At 46.3% G+C, this 20,750-nt stretch overlaps 1 protein-coding gene across 6 annotated transcripts; it reads right to left on the bottom strand.

Moving 5' to 3' along the window:
* Nucleotides 1-799: 799 nt before the first annotated feature.
* LOC116216482 (uncharacterized) lies at nucleotides 800-15,665 on the bottom strand. Of its 6 annotated transcripts, XR_014882629.1 has the most exons (4): nucleotides 8,385-14,216; nucleotides 7,928-8,024; nucleotides 7,126-7,226; nucleotides 800-4,517 (listed from the first exon to the last, which is right to left on the bottom strand). XR_014882629.1 is itself a non-coding variant. In XM_085221522.1 (3 exons), the coding sequence occupies exons 1-3, from the start codon at nucleotides 15,448-15,450 to the stop codon at nucleotides 4,315-4,317; spliced, it is 645 nt and encodes a 214-aa protein (XP_085077648.1). In that variant the 5' UTR covers nucleotides 15,451-15,480; the 3' UTR covers nucleotides 800-4,314. The 6 variants fall into 6 exon arrangements, 1 of the variants encoding a protein (XP_085077648.1); XR_014882630.1 differs by lacking the exons at nucleotides 7,928-8,024; nucleotides 8,385-14,216 and adding an exon at nucleotides 15,492-15,665; XR_004159308.2 differs by having other exon boundaries at nucleotides 7,928-14,216.
* Between the last annotated feature and the right edge of the window lie 5,085 nt (nucleotides 15,666-20,750).

The raw sequence follows: 20,750 nt of genomic DNA, 5'->3' as shown, positions 1-20,750 counted from the left end.
CTTTTTCTAGCCCCATGTGTTTTGGGACCATGTAGATTATTCTGATCAGAGTGGTGTCTTACTGAAGTGTATTTTGAGATGGCTGGAAATGGCCCCATCAGCTCTTCTTACTGAAAAGAAGACCCATAGATACCCCTTCTCAGTCTGGCTGTATCTGTGAGGTGAGCACTGCACCTCCTGCAGGATGGCTGTGTGGATATCATTCAGCTCAGGAATCTTCAGATACAGAGTTGTGATCAGCTTGAGGCACACAAAGCTGATCTGCATGCAATATGTTTTCTTGATAAGAACGCAGATGAAGGCAGGCTGGCCTTGCTCTGTTACAGCCACATTTCTCAGGATCCCAAAGAAGATCTCAGACTTTCTGCAATATTTGCATGAGAAATAAATGCCCCAGGGCCCATTCTTCCTACAGGAGACGTCAGCATAAATGAGACTCTGCAGAAAATCTCCTTGCCACCTGCAGGACAAAGGGCCAGCACAGAGCTGCTTCTTATTTGTAACACACTGCACTGCATGCTCTGTAATCCCCCAGACCTCCTGTCCCTCCCCGACCAAAGCTTTCCTCTCCTGAGACAGTGCAGTTGGGCTCTGCGCAGCAGTGCTGCTAGCAGGTCTCTGCTTGGCTCCTGTGCAGCCTCAGTGAGCTGCAGTGTTCTGCTTTCCCACTTCATGCTATGTGACCACCAGTGTATTAACAATCTTCTGAGAATATTTAGTGCAGCAGAGCAGTGAACATTTTAAGCTCACATAGTCCAAGAAATGGGAAGAGGACTTGAGCTTTTTTTTTTTAGCTTTTAATTGTAAGATAAATACCAAATAACATCACTCATTTACTATGCAATAGAAGTATCATCTGTTAGAAAAGGACAAACAAAGATGCTAATATAATGCAAACTCAATCTGTGCTCCAATACTTGCTACAGCTTCTGACTGGATGTTAAAAATCTGCCACTCTGCTCTTGCTGGGTAACTCTGCCCTGGGTTCTTAGCCGAGAGCTGGCACTGCTGAGCCAGGGCCACTCCAACAGCAAGACAAGGTCCTCCATTCAGCGGGAGTGAGGAAAATGCCAAGGCATATGGGAGCAGGAGTCAAAGCAGAGCTGCTGCAGGTTTTCTGCAGTGTTTTTGAAAGGGATGCTGTATTATGAAAGCCACTTCAAAACCATTGTGTCCTATGTTATTACGTCAGAGGCAGATGGTGGTGGTATGGCAGTAGAGATTGAACCTTCCAGCCAACATTGCGCTACATGTTGTTGCTGTGTGACAGATGGCAGCGGACAGAATGGTGTCTGACACGGAAGTGTGGATGAAGAAAAGAGGTCTCATTGATTAACTCCATGCAGGAAAAAATGGCACCCACTGCCATTCACTGATGCTTGGTGAACATTTATGGAGACCAAGCAGTGGACGTGAGTACAGGGAGGTGGTGCGTGGTGCGTTTCAGCAGTGGCAGCAGTGACATGAAAGCCACATTCTGGACGGCTATGCACAGCTGTCAGCCCACAAAATGAAGAGTGTCTCAACCAGTTCATCTACATGAATCAGCTAATGGTGATGGCTGTGTTGAAAAATAGTGCTTTGCAGCTGAGAATTTGCTCTACCAGCTATTGTGTCCTTTATAGCTGTTGTTGCAGTTTCCATGGAAATAAATAGGAGGCATTACTTTTGGAGCAACCTATGTGTGACAGTTTGTGAATGTGGAAATCTCTCTATTTTTTATTTTTTATTTTTTATTTTTTTCCTCCTGAAAGATGTGTATTTAAAAACAAAAGAAAAGCATCCTGTTGTATGTTTTCCTTTGCAGAGTTCATGAGTACAGAAGGGCTTTTTACACAGAGATCTTCCTCTGTACCACATCTAAACAGAGTACTTGCTGTGCTCCTGTGGGGCTTGTTCTGTAGAAGGAGGCAAGTGCAAGGTTTGGGTTTCTTCCCAAGAATTCAGCAGCCACATTGCAAACAAGATCACTGCTTACATTGCCCATATTTACATAGTCTAAATATCACCGGAGAACGTCAGCTGCAAGAATCTGCGTCACAGACATTCCTTTATCTTACTTTTTGCAATGCACACGTCCAGTCACTGTAAGGTGTTCTTTGTTGCAAATTAAGCGTCAAGCGCAATTAATACTCAAGTACAAATCTGGAAATGTTTCCAAGCAGGATTTCCATCCTGGAGTTTTTAAATTGCATTCGCACTGTTATGAGCCAAAGCAAGGTTGGAATACAGCACGGAGGACTGAAGAGGCATTACCACATGGTGCTGATTGTGGTTAGCTCTGCAATAGCTTTCATTACACGGAACATTTGAGAAGACAGGTAACGTGTGACTGGGCTTACCAAAATGAGTTACTTCTCCATCTGTTAGTAACGTGCTGGCTTGCAGGAGATGAAGCTGGAAAATAATACCATTGTAACTGCAATTAGCAGCACACATCTGAAGAGTATCTTGAGCTTGTGCTCCTATTATATTTGGAGTTGTTATGACAAGTTTAACTGTTATGTGGCCTCCGGGGCTGAATTCTGCTTAAATAATGATGATAGTAAAATGTATTTGAAGTATTTTAATGTATTTAATTGATGTATTTTAATGTATTTGAAGCACCTATAAAATTCCTCTGCTGACTGGGGCAGCAAGGATCACCTATGCTTAACTACAAAGGTTACTACACAGAAACATTTCTTTTTCTTTTTTTCAGAAAATATTTCTCTTTCTGACTTTCACCTTACTACATGAACTGACCTATGGTTGTTGGCAGAGTTGTATATAGCTCATACTGCACGCTTAGGACTTCTTAACCCAAATCACTGCGAAAGAGGAATTTCAATTTTTCCAGTGTCATCAGTTCCAGCTGTAATTTCATGACCCCTCATCTCATTCCCTGCTTCCCAGCACACACAAAGCAGAATACAGTTCTTTGAAGCTGGTGCTCTTCTGTCCAAAGAAACCATCTTGGAATGACTGCTAATGCATGCTCTGCTTCATATTCCATCTCCCGAAATACTGCACGTTGACTTTGCAGTTACTGTAGTGGATGCTAATATCATTTGCCTTGTTGTTTATGACTTAAGTGATGCTATTTTTAATGGTGTTCTGGCATGTCAAATTCTAAGCGCATTTTTGGCAAAGAGTGCATGCAGCTCCTGGCTCCTCACACTGCTCAGTCGCTTCGGTCGATGCAGACATTGCCATTACAGTGACACCTACAGAACGCATTAATGCAACCTTAATTACTGATACAGCTGCCCTGCCAAGAAACAAGCTACGCTGCATCATCCAGATGATTCTTTGAGGGCATTTATGCTTATTTATTTATCCACAGTATAAAACCACTTGACCGTTTGTAAAGTTTGTTGCTTAATCACCATGGACCAACTCTATACACTCCCCTCAAAATGTATTCCCCAAAAGCTTAAAAGACCTCATCTCCAGCATCGCATTGCAGAAATCTGGATTTCTGGTCTGGCACTTGGGTTAACTTCTTCCTTTTTTCCGCCCTCCAGCTTCTTTGGAATATCAGGATTCTCATCTTCCTGCAAACCCAAAGCAGTTAAATGCAATTTCAGGCAGTTTTTCTGCTTGAGGGCATGATTTCAGTTTGCTCGTTATGACAGCCTTGCAGTACAAGTTGTTATCTGGCACGGGTAGGTGTATAGCTTTGTATTTTCATTGGAATCTCATTTATTCTCTGTTCTGGGAGTGCTGAAAGCTTAACATGTCATTAGTATTCTTTCTGGTCTTTTGAAAAATATCAGCTGCATCATTATAACACAAGGAAAATGGGTCTCTCTCAAGTTCCCCTCCTATTAGGGCATGCAAACTATGCAAAACCTTCATTTTTGGCCTGGGCTGAAGCAGTTGAACACAGAATTGAACATTAGTGACAACTAATTACACTGTCCGGAGCCTCAGAGCAGCAGAAGAAAACACTGCTTATCAAGGAGGATGAGCCGAGACAGTGACCTGGTTTTCCCAAGTTCTGCACAGACGGTGCTGGGAGCTGTGGCTGACGAGGAATGCTAATGGTGTCAGGCACAGAGAGCAGCCCCGTCCTGCAGGCAGCACAGCTGCATGTGCTCCCATCAGCCTTATGCAGGGGCTCCTTGGAGTGCTCTGCAAGTGTTCCCTTTGCCTTGTATGTTGCTCATTTGCTCATTCAGCGTGCCAAGCAAATGTACATAGTTTGCTCCGTAAGTAATGCCTCCTATTTATTTCCATGGAAACTATAACAGCTACAAAGAGCACAATAACACCGTTTGATAGAGAAAATTCTCCACTACAAAATATTATTTTTCAAAATAGTCATCTTCATTAGCTACATGTTTTTGTCAGAAATGTACAAGAGGCAGCAGGCTGGCCCCAGAAGTGACCATGGCCTCCTGATGACACATTTACTTGTGTGGGCACCAAGCAGCCTCCCTGCTGCAGGAGGTATACAGGAAGAGCAGAGCATAAGTTGTATCCAGTCCTCTTCCACTGAAAGAAGGCGGCTCTGTTTGCTGGATCCTTTCCACCTGGAAAAAAAGATGGAGGAGATATCGCTGTGCGCAATACATGGGGCTACATAGGGTTGGAATTTTGAGTGGTCCTTTGTGGTCCAGCTGGGAACTGGACTCAATGAGCCTTGAGGGACCCTTTCAACTCGGGATATTCTGTAACTTTCTGACACATAGGGTGATGAACACATGTTGCTGAGGTGCCTGGCTGCGCAGTGCAGCCCGCTGCCCCAGGCCTTCCAGCCCAGCCATACTCAACCTTCTAGGCCCCTTTTCTGGAGACCATGGACCTCAAGGAAATGCCGGCCAGGCCAACAGGCTGGCACGAGGCAGGCTGGTATCTGGACAATGGAAGCATTCTTCTGATCAGAATTTAGAAACCAGACAGCTTAAAAAGACAATAACGAGACAGTGCTTTGGAATAAAGGGCCCCAAACACAACAATGTCTTAGCTGTGGTGCTGCAAGAAGGATCACGTGTGCCAAATCTTCTGTTGTGTTTGCTGTTTTTATTCAAGGTGAACAGATTTATGAACACATGATTTGTGCGGCAGAGTAAGAAGGATGATTTGGATGTCTACTCCATTAATTCTTCTCAAAGAAAAATGGCAATGTGCCCTTGCAAGCCTATTTCTACTAAGCGCTTGGCAGAAGGTACAATCCATGTTTTTAAGATTTCACAGTGACACAATATGGCGTTTGGAGTGTTTTTTAAGTGGTTATTTTGAATCATCAGTAGATTTTCTGAACTATCTGTAGGGATCACCTCTTCCTATCTTCTTCAGTGGAACTGATCCACCAAGAAGAAAAATCCCCTACAAAATAGGGAGCAAAAACCATCGAGGTCAGAAAAAGAGACAGGGGGAGTAGCAGTGATACTGAGACAAGAAAAAGTCCCTAAGGAATTGGGTAAATGGAAGGAAGAAGAAACTTTAAGGCATTGCAGCAGAGTGTGAGACCAGCAGTCTGCCTGGGGACTGCAGCCAGACGCAGCTGGAGCTGGGAAGAGCTGTGAAAGCAAAGAGCTTGGGGGTGGGCCAGGCAGGAGCACAGTGCCTGGCATGTCACTGTATATGGCAAATTAGAAATCTCAGTAGGCTTTCCATTGTTAGCTGTACCAGAAGACTTCCCACCATGTTGGAGATGTTAAGTTATGTGTGTCCTGCTTTTGCCAGCGTGGAATTTCAAAAGGCATCCAAATAGCAAAGACTGGTATTCATAAATTATCCCTAATACTTTGCAGAAGTGGTATAATTTGGGCAAGCCATTTTTCCTAAAGTCTAGACCCTTATGTTTTAGGCCAATGGATGATGGCAGGTGTTCTGCTGCTGTTTTTGGTTTTTATTTTGTAAGGCATGGCATTTGCGTTCCTCAGCTGCATGAACAAGACAAGGCAAGGGTTGAAGTGGAAATTCAGAACACAGAGTAGTTGGATTAGCCCTGTGGTAAGCAGCATTGCATTTCAAGGGTTAACAATTCCTACTATCAAATATTTGTATTTTCAGGGACTATATTCTCTCTTCATTAATTTGTAGTTGCCATGATGAAATCATGATAAATTTCAGCAAGAGGAGTGGGGAGGAAAGTAAGAATTGTTTGGGTTAAATATTAGAAGATCATCTTGATTTTACAAATTTCCAGGAAATGCACTGAAGAATTCTTGTCACAGCCATGAGGGTATAGTTTTACGGATTCCCTTTTTTGTCATTGTTACATCATTTTGTGGTTGTTCTTGGAAGGGATGATGATGGATACAAGGCTAATTTTCAGTAAATTTCATGAGTATTCAAATAATTCCATGGCAGCCCAGTGCAACAGCTGGCTCAGCGTAGATGAGAGCAAGTCTTTTTGGAGCTCTTATTAACAGTTTTAAGAAGTATTATGTTAACAACACCATAAAAACATTTAAATTCAGACATTCTACTTAAGAATATACATTCATTAAGCGAATGTAAATTAAAGTTGTCATGAAGAGGCAGTGTAATTAAGATTTCTGATTTGTGTAATTATGAGAAATGTGCATTAAATTATTAGTTTAAGAATTCTTTGTGGAAGTGATGACTTGGGCATTGACAAGGATGTAACTGTAGATGCAACTCTTTCATAGAACAAGTTTTGTTGTTTTTTTTTTTTCAGACTTGAATTTGGAACTTATCATTTTGTCACAGTTTCCAACATATTAAATTTGTTAAATGCATGAGTATGACCATTAGCTTTGTATAATAAACGGTTTGTTGTAAGAAATAATGTAGCATATCATCAAAGCAAATAGTAGATCTAATTGCATTCAATTTATCTTTGGCCATGTCCAATCTGGTGTGGAATTTAAAAGGAAAGTTTGTTCAAGAATTAAATGGAAGTCATTGAAACCAATTACACTTAAGATTGTGTTTACATGTAAAATCTCAGAAACACAATCCCTAGTTTATTATTATAATCAATCATCTGAACCCTGCTTCTCTTACAGAACAGGGTAAGCATTCCTTTGGCTCCTGAGGGTAAACCTTTTAAAAAAAATTAAAAAAAAAAAAAAAAAAGCCTGAAGCCCTGTTCTGTAACCAGAAAGGGATCAGGACCAAATCCAAAATGATGGAAAGACATGGTGCTGAGTAGAGGCAGTAACTTACATGCACTCTGCTTTTCACAATTCTTCGCCATGAGGACAACCAGTTGTGGAACCACAGAAGTCTCCCTGGTGTAGTGTTGTTGCTCTGCCTTGCCTCTGGCACTGTGGAAAGGGGGAAGCAAATTCTGAAATGCACAGGAAAATTATATAAAATGGAGAAGGGCATAGAAAGAAGTTGGCAAGAAGGAGAGGGTGGTGGTGTTTTTTTGGAAACAAAATGAGTTTTCAAGGCTGTCTGGTGAGTGGCATCAAAGAGGAGTGTGGAATTTTGAAAATGTCCCTGTGACCCAAAGAACATGTTCCTGCCACATCAATGCATTTGTGGCACTGTCAGTGCTTGCAGAAATTTCAGTGGGGCTGCATCTTTCTACTTATTTCAAAATAACCCATTAAAAACAATTTGGTGCCTTGGAATCTGTTACTCACAGGAAAATGTATTCTGCAAAGCACTCACTGTTAGTTCTTTTCTCACTGTTTCAAGCATGAACAGAATTATCTGTCCCCTTTGCACATAGTTTTTAACAAAAAAACCAAATCCTGTTCTCAGAGTTGCAGAGCGGTTTTACTGGTGATTCTCATAATGGTGAGACAGATAGTCAGACCCACGGCACTGTGCTCACTGCTGTCAGCCACTGTTTGCCATCCCCAGTTCTGGAGATCTCCATGAAGAGGGGAGCAGCAGAGCCACAGCTCCTTTGCCTGGCTCAGCGCAGCAGCTCTCAGCAGCTTGCACCTCCTGCCCACTGTTGGCTTTGCCAAGCCTCACCCTGCTGCCTCTCTGGATCTGCTTCTTGGGATCATACCTTGGGGTTTAGGAGTTGTTAGAAACAGGTGAGAACTCCTGGCTTGGCAATGCATCTTGTGGTTTGAGTGTGCTCACTGGGCCACACATCCTGGCTGCTAGGTATGAAAAAGAGCATCAGACACCAAACAAAAGATATCCAGATTTCACTTCTATTTCCATCTCGCATCTGACACAGGAAATTTCCTCACATTCTTGGGCAAAGTGTGGCTGAAGTCCTGAACAAGATCAATTGGCTCAGGGGACTTTAATGGCAACAAAATTAAAAAGGGATTTCTTTCCCTGATTTTGAGGACCACAGAAGGATGAACGTAGAAACAGAAATTATAAGCTACAAATCCTAGAAATCAGGGCCAGCCTCAAGACAACATCAGGTACATTAACACAGCTTACTAGAGAAGAAAATCCAGCTTGATTGCATCCAAATAGGGACTCAAAATCCTGTTCACAGACCGTACCTTTAGAAGCCCCAAGTGCCAACAGCAGTGCTCTGACAACTCAGTGCGCAAGTTGGACCTGTGCAGCTCCTCCCTTTCAATGTATGTGCAGATCCTGCAGGTCCTTCTGTATGCTCCTCGTGTTTTAGGAATAATTATTTCACATTGGTCTCTGCTGCCATTCATGGCATATAAGGGTTTTCTTTTCTTTATGGAAAAAAATTCCTTTTGAGGAAGTTTGTCTTAACTTCTAATGCATGCAAAATTTCAGATGCAGAGTGCTGTGAATAGTGCCAGTCTGCTTATCTTACTCCTGCTAACATTAGTAAATCTATTCATGCAAGTAAACAAGATTCATCTTAAGTGGGTCAAATATTTTTTTGTAGAAAACAAAGATATTCAGAGGCCTCTCAGATTGACATGAGGTCTCAAGAGTTCACTCTCCTCCTCACTGCTCACAGGTCACACAGGAGGGCAGTGGGGGACGCTGATGAGTGCAGTGTTCCTTCAAGGCTCAGTTGGAAAACTTCCTCTCTGAAAACAGAGGGAACTCGTGCTTGACAAAATGTCCTTGCACCCAGGGAAGCTCAGTCAAACTGCTGCATCTGCTGTCTGAAAAACACAAGAACACGTGTGTCTTTGGCAAGCTGAAAGGTGAGTGATAAGAGTTACCAGCAAGCGTAGGAACGTGAGAACACTCCTAATTGTGTAGAGCTAGGATCAAATTTGGGAAAGACTACTTATACAAAACATACAGGGCTGAGAAAAAAAAATCTGGACAGAAAAAAAATCCTTGCAAGTGTAACATACAGCAACACAGATGTATGGACAAAAAGCTGGACAAGAGCCAGTGGTGTGCACTTGCAGCCCAGAAGGCCAACTGCATCCTGGTCTGCATCAACAGAAGGACGGCAGCAGGGAGATGGAAGGGATTTTTTCCCTCTACTCTGCCTTCATGAGGCCCCACCTGCAGCACTGTGTCCGGATGTGGGGACCCCAGCTCAAGAAAGATGTGGAGCTGTTGGAATGGGTCCAGAGGAGGCCACAAAGATGATCAGAGGGCTGAAGCACCTCTCCTGTGAAGAAAGGCTGAGGGAATTGGGCTCGTTCAGTCTGGAGAAGAGAAGGTTGTGGGGAGACCTCATTTTGACCTTTCAGCACCTAAAGGGTGCTCTATGGCACCTGGACACAAGGAACTAGAATGTGAATGACCAATACACAAATAAATCTCTACTACATAACAAGTCCAAGTTGTTTCTAACTTGGGTTGGGCTTAGGTCTGTTTCTTGATAGTAGGAAGTCCATATTCTTTTGCAGGTATTTAAAGCTATTGAATCTTCTTGCTGTTAACTAGTTAATGTGCTGCATGCATGCAGGTCACTGGACTTCACAGTAATGCTCATATTTGAATATTCTCTTTGATGGTCCTTATTCAGCTGGTAAGATATCTAGTTCACAGACATTTTCTTTTAATCTCTGGTCATCTACTTGAGGTTTTTGTAGAGGTGCATGACATTCTAGCAGTGGACTGATAGAAAGCTATATCCGTAAATAGCAAAACTGTGCTTATAGCATATTGCTAGATACTCTTAAATCAAGACTGATTTTTCTTTGTTATTTCTTTTTACTTTAGAATTTTCTAAAACAACCAAATTCAGTGTTACTTATTTGTGATACTCTTACACAGTGCATTGAGCCACTGTTTCCATTAATTTTCTAAGCGTCAGATCACTCCACATGCCTCTATAGAACCTGTGTCAGTCAAAACAATGAGCCTGTATATACTCATTTTTTAACCTTTTCTTTGTTCAAATGACTTAGCGTGAGTATGAGATGTATTCTGTAAATATTCACTGTGTAAACCAGGCTAATCCAAGACCAGATCTGATTTCTGCTGCAGCTATTTTGATCCGGCAAATAATTCAGCAAACTTAGCTGAGAGGCGACTGCTCTGTGTGCTAAGGCAGAGATGTCTTTCCTCCCACCACCTCTGTGCTTTTAATAATTATGAATCCATCCTCAACACTCCTTATCAGTGTTTCTTTCCACTGGACAGGAACAGCGATAGCTCTGAACTATGCAGTAGTGAGAAAGGTACAAAGATTCGAGTACCAAACGGACAGTACTGCCAGCAGGTCCCATTTATATAGACTGTTCTACTACATAGAGGCTGCTGGAAATCTGGTACTTCTATAGCACAGTGGGAACAAGGGGTCCTGTCATCTGTCACCATGCTCGTTTTCTTTTCCTCCTGTGCTGCCCTGTGCACAGCCATTCCTCCCCTACACGGCTCAGACCAAAATGAAATTTTGACTGCTTCTTTCCTCCTACTGCAATGGCTCGCTGCTCCTGCTGGACAGCTACAGACTGCTAACTGTTCCTGGCACCGGATGCCTCCGCATGGACGTGAAGCCAAGAAGCCAAGAGAGAAACCATATTGCCAAGTCCAAGTATTCTGAAATTACTGTAACCTTTTCCCTACAGAAAAAGTGGGTTATTATTTGTATTTATCTTCTGTTGCTCCGTGTTTTCAGTAAACACATTTCAAACTCTTCTCTATGATCATGATTTTATTCTTGATGGAAGTCGAAATTCTTGCACACCCATACAATTCCTGCACCTGAGGCTTTAAGAAAAAACACTGATGACTGCAGGAGTTGGCAGCAGAGAGGGAAGAGGAAGAGGAGACGGAGGAGGAAATAATCTCATTCTCTCACCTGCAGGAACGGAATCTGATCCCCTGCTGATGTCTGGTGATAGAGAGTGCATCAGAGAGGGAAAGGAAATGGGAGAACCAGAGGCGAGAAGAGGTAGCCCATAGGAAGACATAAAGAGAAGGAAATACTTTGCGTTAGTGGAGAAGGTCATCAGGCTACACAGCCTTCAGACATCTGCCCAAATCAGTTTGAAACTCCTGACCACAGGGTTACCTCACCACTGAGTATTTTTTGCATTCCAAAATGAGAGGTGGGGAAGGGTGTCCTTCCTGCTCCTGTTTATCTGAGTCACAGGGATAAAACCTAATTTTGTCTATATCCAACCATCAGCAATGCGGGAAACAACACGTGTGGAGGCAGAAAAGGAAATGTGGTACAAGTGCCTCACAATTGGAAATGAGGGCTGTACCTGCCTTTTGTGCTCTGCTGCCTTTTCATCTTACAGAACACAACACGAGCTATTACTCTAATAATCCATGAAGCACATTGTGCATGCAGAGCCACTCAAGGTTACTAATTGAAGGATTAAAACTGAGTGTAGACAAATGTTAATGAAGTGAAGGAGCTGTTACTGAACTTTTTACATTCTGCCTGAGAGTACAAAGCAGCATTAGTTTTGTGAAGTGCAATGCTAAAACTATATACACTTTCAAGCTGTGACATCAGTTTTCTATTTCTGCGTTATTATCACCACTGAAAGTGGAAACACTGCATAAAGTGTGGGTCCTCATTCTGTATGTAGTTCACTCTTGAACAGTATGCCATTTCTTTTTGTTTATTCAGTAGATTGGAGAGGATGAAGTTTATGTTTCTGTTTTCAAGTGTTGCTTCCCCGACGAGCAGGAAATCCTCCCTCCCTCCATATGTTTTAAAATAGCTGACAGTACCCCCAATTAATTGCAGATCAAACTGAACTTCTTTTTCCTGGCCTACGTGACTGTCCTCCCCTCCTCAATAGTCAGCCTGTTTTCATGTGCACGGTAAGAATATTAAAAACATCCCCTACCTAGCAAAACAAGAACTCCTCTGGGAAGGTGCATGTAGATGAAATGGCAGCAACTGATGTGGCAGTCACATCCCTCATGCACTGCTGAGACATCTTCAGCTATTGCCATCACAAGATAAGAACGCAGATAAAATAAATAGTTCTACATGGAACTACTGTTGACCCATTTTTATTTTTATTTTTACTTATTCCTTCACCATCACTAAACTCCTCCAAACTTTAAACTAAGCACTTTTCCTAGTTTAAATCCCTTCCAAAAATACATTTAAAAAAATCTGTATTATCTAAGAATATAGCAGTCTGAATGGCTCCTCTGGTTATATCCCTATAACCTTTGTCCTCCCCTCTAATCCTTCCTTGCTTTTTACCTGTTAATGATTCACATTTATGGTACCCTTGTCCAGGATCTGTCCAAATCTCTCTTCCTATCTCTTTACAGCTTCCCCCTCCCCCCCCCCCGCAGTGTGTGGGTTATATTTTTGGGTTTTCGGTGATTCCTTTCCTCCTCCTGCACTTACTACTCCAGAATAGGAAATCAAAACAGCAGGCAAGTCACCAATGAGGGATATAGCTCAGAACACACTTGAGAAAACAACAGTGCAAACTGTTCTGGCTTTATTCCTGAATGTGAGGCTTGTCGCAAATGTATGCAAGAGGTCCTCTGACTTCTGCATTAAGTGCCTGATTTTACTGGCTGATCTGTATCCTCTTAGTGCTCTTATCAGGAAAGATGAGACACTGCACTGAGACTGCATACATTTGTCAGCTCACTTCCTTCTCATTTAAAACTATTCGCAAAAGAGAAGGTGACAACAGATGAAGAGTAAACAAACTCCATCACTGCACACTGCAGAACTTCTGTCTCATTTTATTTCTGCAGATGACAGGTGTGTGTCTATTAGCCACTTTTCTACATTCTCTCTTCTACAAAACTCAACAAACCCAGTTTTGCTTTGGAAGAAAAAAAATCCAACCTGCACTAACCCACAGGATTTTGGTTTTAATTAGTAAATTAGTGTGTTCTACCTTCCAAAACAATTACTTTCCATCCTCTTCTATGAGGGGGTGTCAGTAGATTTTAGCACCTTGGAAGCACTACAACTGCTTGAAGGAGCTTTAGGAACCTGGCAGCTCTGTGTGCTTTGGAAACTAAGATGGCAGGACTGTGGGATCAGGGTTCAGTTCTCAGCTCCACCACCAAACCCCTTGGTGACCTTTACCTGAGCTCCCTGTCTCTGAGTGGCTGTTTTCCACTTGAGCACGAGCTGCGCTTCCTCACAAGGATGTTATGAAGTAATAAGGACCTTAGGACATGCAGATGTACGAGCACCTAAGCGGGTTGGCTAAATCCCATTAGTTCATGTATTTACTTGTCTTGAAACTCACCTAAGAGCGAGGTGAGTTAGGTCCCTTCCAACCCAAACCATTCCATTCTCGGTCTCCTCCAGTGAGCTTTGCTCACAGCTTAATGCTCCACGTATCAGCAGCAGGCAGCAGGCTCCCGTTCCCTTGGTGAAGGAGGCTCCTGGCCGGCTGTGAGGACCCGGCCTCTGCCACCTGCTCAGCACTGCATGGCACCGGCCTGGTCTCATTTCTGTGAGTGTTGTTACGGAATGGAGATCCAGGCTGTCACACAAAATCGTATATAGGCAACCCCCTGCCTTGGACTCTGAAGGATGATCTCTGACAGCTCCTGACCTGCTCTCTGCACGGAACCACAAAAAGGGCTACAAAAAAAGGTGGGTTTTCGAGCACTGTCTTCCAAGGGCCCCTTATCTGGAAACAACTCAGCGTCCCGATCCCAATGCCTGCGTCACACACGCTTCGGTCTTTCCGAAGCCCCTGCAGTCCCCTTGCCCGGCTGTTCACGGTGACGTTCCGTGCCATTCCCAAACTGGCGGCTCAAAAAAAAAAAAACAACCCACTTCTGAAGACGCTCCGGCGCCACAAAGAGCGGCGGACGCGGGTCCCGCTCGGCGCGGCACTCGTGCCCCGAGGGAAGCGTATGCAGAGCGCCGCCCGCACCTGCCCCGGCGGCCGCCTCCACGTCGGCGGAATGGGAACGACGGAGCAGCGCCCCCTCCGCCCCCGGCACTGGGCGGGCAGGAGCGGGGCCAGGCCCGCGGGGAGCCGGGTTGGAGGCGGGAAGGCGGGAGCGGCGGCAGCTCTTCCCGCCCCGCGGCCGGTGACGCGCGTCCCGGTCCCTCCCCGCGGCAGGGCCGCCTATAAGAGCCCTGCCGGCGGCGCTCCCTGCTCCTCTGCCCGCCGCGCCGCTCTGCCGCCCGCGATCCGTTCCCGTTCCGCCGCAGCCCCGCGCCCCGGCCCGCTCCGTTCCGTCTCTCTGTGTCCGTGCCCTCCCGTACCGGCGCTGCGCTGCGCTTTCCCTGCCGGTCGCCCCCGCAGCCTATGGCCCTGGAAGGCGCCGCTGCCGCCGCCTGTATTTCTGCTGTAGGTTCCCACATCCCTCTTTAAAAATTCCGCCTAAAAAGAGAAGACGATTTACCAAATCTTTCGGGCCGTTATCTCACGTGAGTACCGGGGCCGGGGGCCGCCGCACCCGCAAGGGGTTCCCGGGAGCCGGGGGGAAGTGGGGCCGGGGCTGAGGTCGCCGTCACGCTGCCCGTTCCCCGCCGGGGTGAGCCCGGCTCTTCCCTCGCCGGCGGAGGCAAACGGAGTGCAGCGGGGATGAGTCACGGCCGAGGCCACCCCTCTCCTCGGCCGCTGCGGGGCCGCCGCCGCCTGGCGCTTTGGGGCTGCGTCCTGGGGATGGAGTGGGCGAAGGGAGCCGCGGGCGGAGGGTCAGCGGGCGCCGCGCTAACATGGCGGCCGGCCGTGCCCGCCGATCGGCGGGCGGGAGGGGCGGGCCGGGCGCCGGGGCCGAGCTGCGGCCGCGTCGCGCTCCTGCGGGGCTCGGCAGTGAGCGGGCGGGGGGGGCCGCGGCGCGAGGGGAGCGGGCGGGGGGCTCGGCGGCGGCGGTGGCCCCAACATGGCGGATCCCCGCGGAGGGGCTGCGTGCCGCCTACCCCGTCCCCTGCCGGGGCGGCGGGGGGAGTTCCGTGCCGCCGGTGTGTCCTGGCACCGTGGGGAGGGCCGGGGGTCCCTCGGGGCGAACGGGCTGTCCGGCCTGCGCTCCCCGGCCCGCCGGCCCCGCTCCTGTCACAGCCGCCCGCAGCGCTGCGGGCCGCCCTGCCGGCCGCCGATCCGCCGGTAAATGACAGCCGGAAAGGAATGCGGTGCCGCCGGGCGGGCCTGGCTGCCGAGCAGGGGAGCTGGGGAAACAGAAGTGCTCGCGGCGTGGCCGAGGCGTCTCTCCTCCTCCGCTTTGCAGAGGCCATGTTGTGTGTCTGTAACCGTGGCCATCCATCCGGGTTCCCTCCCGAGCTGTCACACCTCTCCTCCCCTCACCTGAGCCGCTCCCGAGGTGGCCCCGTGTCACCTCGGCTGTCCCTCTCAGTGCGGCTGATGGCAGCGCGGTGACAGCGTGAGGCAGGAGGCTATGGCACCAATCATGCGGTGTTGCACAAGTGGCTCTTTCCGGCATGGGAGCAGAAATGACGGGGCACGTTGCCTCGGCGCCGGGAGGAAAGGGGAGTCCTTTGCTCCCAGTCAGCTGTTTGTGGCCATAGATGTTCCTCCTCCTGAAAAGCAGAGAAGGTAGCAGAAAAAAGCTTGTCTCAAGGATGCACCGTTTCCCCTCCCCTTGGTCAGTCAGCACAGCTGCAGGTTAGGTGCTGCAGGTCCTTCTGGAAGGCTCCTGCCTAGGGCTCAGCCTCCTCAACGTGGCTGCCTCTGCTGGTCCTGGTTGCTCAGCTGGCTGCTGCTAGCTGTGCTGGTGGCTTTTGGGAAGCATGGAGCAGAGGGTTGACTTGTGGCACAGAGTGAAGCCTGAGCCTGGGTGTCAGGGTGTCACACACTGCTGGTCACAGCAAGCTGCCAGCATGGTGTGTGTGGGGGAAGGGGGATGGGGGTGGGGAGGGGGCAGGTGACATGTGGGTAAGGGATCTGCAGCCATAGGATACCTGAGATGGGTTAAGGAAGGCACTGTGGCTGTTACTAGGCAGCACCTTGGATGTCAGAGACCCATTCGGATTCCAGGGAGGTGCATGTCTTTGCCAGGGAGCCTGGTTATGGCAAAGAAGAAAATGAGTGAGCTAAAACCTTCCTCCTAGCTCTTCTGAAGCGCATCTCTTGCGCAGTGGAATCCTGCACAGCCCATGCATGCCAGCAGATGGGAGAAGCAGAGTTTCCAAGCTCTGCAGCAGTCTCCAGTGACTGAGCATGATTTGGTTGTGTACTCCCGGTTGAAAATAGCCACCTGGCACCAAAACACAGCGTCCCATGGAGCAGGATAGCTGGGTCTGCCTCCTCTCCCAGGCAGCAGCGCGGCTGGCTCTCTGTGCTGCATGGTGGTGGGTTGGGGGATGCTGCTCAGCTTCAACCCCCACCCCAGCTGTTGGGTTTTTGGCTCTGAAGCCCCAGCACTTGCTGCCATTCTTTCCTTGATAAATGTGAGAGACAGCAGTGCTGGGGGGGGCAGTGGGGGGTTGTGAATAATAGTAATGGTAGGAGGGGTTTGTTCCAGTCTGGACTGGTCCAGTCTAGTTCTTCTCTTCCTGTCACCCTGCAAACAATGCTGCTGCCGCTGTGGCTGATGCTTGTGACACTACAGCCCCCTCCCCATGTGTTTGGGGCTGTGGTGAGTGCAGGGAGGTGCCCCATTCTCTTCCCCCTCTGCCTGGAGTGGGCTGAGCACGCTGGCCTCCTTCCCTCTGACTGCCAGGGGAGAGCAGGCAGCCACCAGCTCCCACGATGTAAAACCCATGAAAATGAGGGATTTCCACAAGAATTTGCGTGGGGTGGCATTGTCTGGTGGCAAACAGCCATGCAAGATTTTTCTCCTGCTTTACTGGAGGCAAGAGGAAGGCTCACTGCATCCTCCAGTGCTGCAGTGGAGGCAATCTGCTTATGTGTGTGGGTTAGTTTGGTGCTGGTGGCTGTTTTTTTTTATTTTGTATTTTTAAAGAAAAAGCTGGTGCAGGTGTGTATTGGGAGTAATGCTCAGCTGGAGCGTATGATTTGAAAATGATTCAATCTCTCCAATTAAAGGAGAGACAGTGTGCTCTGGCAGGGAGTTTATACTGTCTCTTCCTGAAGGGATGCTTAATCATGTAATGGACTAATTCGGGTTTAATGGCAAATTTCAGTTTGAAATGCAGTTGATCTAGTGCAGGAGAGGGATGATGGGAGAACTGCTGGCAGACCTGCGTGCTCCTTGGGACAGTGTGCAGAGCCACACTTCCCTCAGACTGCCTCACAGAAATGCCTTGGCACTGGGCTGGAAAAGACCCATTGTACCAGAAGAATAGCTTGTGTTATTTGTGGACCTGAGGAGCTGGTGCCTCCGAGTCTGTCTGTCTGCTTGTGTGAGGCTGTTTCTAGATATTTAGGGTTTGGCTCCTAGATATTTTATTTCAGATAATTAGATTTTTTAATTATTATTTTTTGTTTATTTTGGAATTCAGAGATGCGGTAGATCATTAGCAAAGAAAAAGAATTATGCTCAGTTTTGTAGGCCTGTCTCTGTCAGGCTTGGGATCTGAGGGCCATGTCAGCTAGAAAGAGCTCAGGCGGATGCTCGTAGGGCACATGATGCTGACACAGTTTTTTGGAAAAACTATGATCTTTGAACAGCTAGGGTTTTTCTTGTTCCTCAGGATAATATTATTGGTTTGGTACAAAGTACAGCATAGCTCATCAAGCTGCATGCAGTCAGACTCTAGGCACCTGCTGGTGTATTTACAGATGGTTTATAAATACATGCATATAGGTGTCACTTGAGTATTAGAAGGCAAAGCACATACCCATAACTTCAAGCTCACTGTTAAGTGAAGAACACTTGTATACCTACTTTAAAACCCTTACACAGTGGAACTCGTCATTTGTGCTTCTTCACATAGACAACGTTGGCATTGTCCATATGAATTATGGGCATCTGCTACGCCTCTGTGGCTTAAAACGGTTGTCCTGCTCTCCTGCAGCAGAGCAAACTAACTCTTTGTTAGTTAAATTACTTGCCTTATGGAGTAAAATTAGTATGCTTTGAAATCATATTTTCATCTCCAAATGTCTCCTTCTTGCAGATTTGCCAATATGAAATAAGTCAGACCGTTTTCTATACACTTGTGTAGATTTTCCAGACAAATAATCTTTGTTTAAAGGAAATTCCAAAGGGCTTTTGGAACTTAGAGCAGTTCATGGTTAACATACTACAGAAAATGATTGGATTTCATTCTGACTTCATGGGAGCTGTTTCTCTGCGTGCTTTCTTGGGCATGCAAGAGCACTTATCAGAATAGTACTGCTGATTATATTTGTCCAGAGCATGTCCTTTTATGTGTTGCAGTAAAGGTCACGCATTCCTCCTAGAAGTACCTGTATTCAGTGACTTACTTCACTAGGAAGGTAAACTTAATTCGAAAATCATTGGAATTTGTACAAGTTCTTGAGCATAGTAAGTACAGCATGACAACAGTACAGCAGGGCTCCTGGCTTATTTTAAGAAAGTGGTGTTGTGTGTGTAATTTGAAAACAAAATGTTACTGACTTCTTGCTTTAATGAAAGAAAGAGATGATAAAAACACATTGTATATACATTAATTCCAGATGGCAGGATTCCGTAAGCTCCATAATTGGATCACAATTTTGTTGATGATATGAAGCTGGGAGAAATGACAGACATGCTGGAGGACTGTACTGCCATCCAGCAAGACTTGGACAGGCTGGAGGGTTGGACAGAGGGGAACCGAATGAGGTTCAGCAAGGGCAAATATAGAGCCCTAGACTTGGGGAGGAATAATTGTGTGCATCAGTACAGGTTAGGGGCTGACCTGCTGGGAAAGAGCTCTGCAGAGAAGGACTTGGGGGTCCTGGTGGACAATGGGGACCATGAGCCAGCAGTGTGCCTTTGTGGTCCAGAATGCCAGTGGTAAACTGGGGCACGTCAAGAACAGTGTGGTTAGCGGGTTGAGGGAGGTGATCCTCCCCTCTACTCTGCCCTGGTGAGGTCACTTCTGGAGTACTGTGTCCTGTGTTGGGCTCCTCAGTTTGAGGAAGACAGGGAACTACTGGAGAGAGTCTAACAGAGGGCCAGGTGATGATGAGGGGCCTGGAGCCCTCCCCTTTGAGGAAAGGGTGAGACCTGGGTCTGTTCTTTCTGGAGGAGGGAAGGCTGAGAGGGGATTTCATTAGTGCTTATAAATATCTAATGGATGAGAGTTAAGCAGATGGGGCCAGGCTCTTTTTGGTGGTGCCCAGTAGCAGAAGAAGGGGCACAAACTGGTGCACAGAAGTTCAGTCTGGACATGAGGAAAAACATAATTACTTGGATGTTGACAGAGCACTGGAGCAGGTTGCACACAGCAGCTGTGGAGTCCCGTGCTCTGGAGATACTCAAAGCCCACCTGGACGCTTTCCTGTGCGACTGCTGCACGGAGCTGCTGTAGCAGGGGGATGGGCTGGGTGATACCCAGAGGTCCCCTCCAACCACTACTATTCTGTGGTAATATCTTAAGTAATTTTGAGTAGTGAGGCTTATTTTTAATATTATATGCTACAGAATGCTTATGGTAATTTATAGCTAAAGCTGTGGAAAAAGCTCTTTTTGCTGTGGAAAAGTTACTCTTGAGTTTGAGTACAGTCATTTATCTTTCCAGTAGCAAGAATAACTGGGGAAATATACTTTGGCTGGCTGTTTGCTGTAATGCAGTTGAAAAGATGATTGTTTGGGTTAAGAGAAGCCAGATCTTTGTAGTCTGCACATGTAGGCTCATTTAAATAATGAGAGCAGCAAAGACTTATTTTTTTTACAATACATTGGTACATTCTGGAGTTCATGCCATAGACCACAACAAATTTGTGGAAACTTTAGCACATGCTGGGTTTTCACACAACTAGTTCTTCTGTATTTTGTTTATTTCTGTGAAAATGATGGTTTCTTTTAGAAGGAATAACTTCGTGGCATGGCTGGTTAGTGTCTCTTGACTGCTTTTTGGTTCTTCATACTGTTTTGTCATTGCTTTGCCTTAATTTTAGCCATGTACTTTAGAAAGCTGCTTTGCTGTTGTGTGTAACAGCCTTAGTCTCTATGGGCCAGCTGAGATGTTTCCTCATTCTTGAAGGCAAGCATAGCTTTGTTTCTTTTTCATGTCTTGCGCATCTCTGGATTTGTGTGTATGGTGTTCAGCTTCACTATTTAAAGCACTGTTTTCACCCACATGCCACCTGGGTTCACAGCAGAGAAGGGGAAGGTGGCAAAGGAATTACAAAGTACAAATCGTAACAATTACAGAGATACAAGTATTTCCCGGAGGGTGGTCAAACACTGAGGCCTTCCTTAAAGCAGGAGCTCTTTGCTTCCAGCAAGGATCTTCCAGCTCAGGCAGCAAAAGACAGACACAAGCAAGCAGCTTCACATGCCCATTTTCTGCATCTCAGCAGTGCGTCATACATGTGACTTGGTCTCACTTGGAGCTTACATTCACTGCTGAAAATGGCACTGTATGTGATTTGTAGACTTTCTTAAGGGGAAGTTGTAGATCTCCTTATATGCAGAACTGAAAATGCATGTTACATCTTGGAAGATACATTTTTTCTTTTATTCTGGCT

This window comes from Meleagris gallopavo, chromosome 3 (genome assembly GCF_905368555.1).
Source record: "Meleagris gallopavo chromosome 3, MGAL_WU_HG_1.1, whole genome shotgun sequence".
In the NCBI taxonomy this organism is placed as follows: domain Eukaryota; kingdom Metazoa; phylum Chordata; class Aves; order Galliformes; family Phasianidae; genus Meleagris; species Meleagris gallopavo.
The sequence above is the reverse complement of the archived record's forward strand: the minus strand, read 5'-3'. Positions and strand labels throughout refer to the sequence as shown.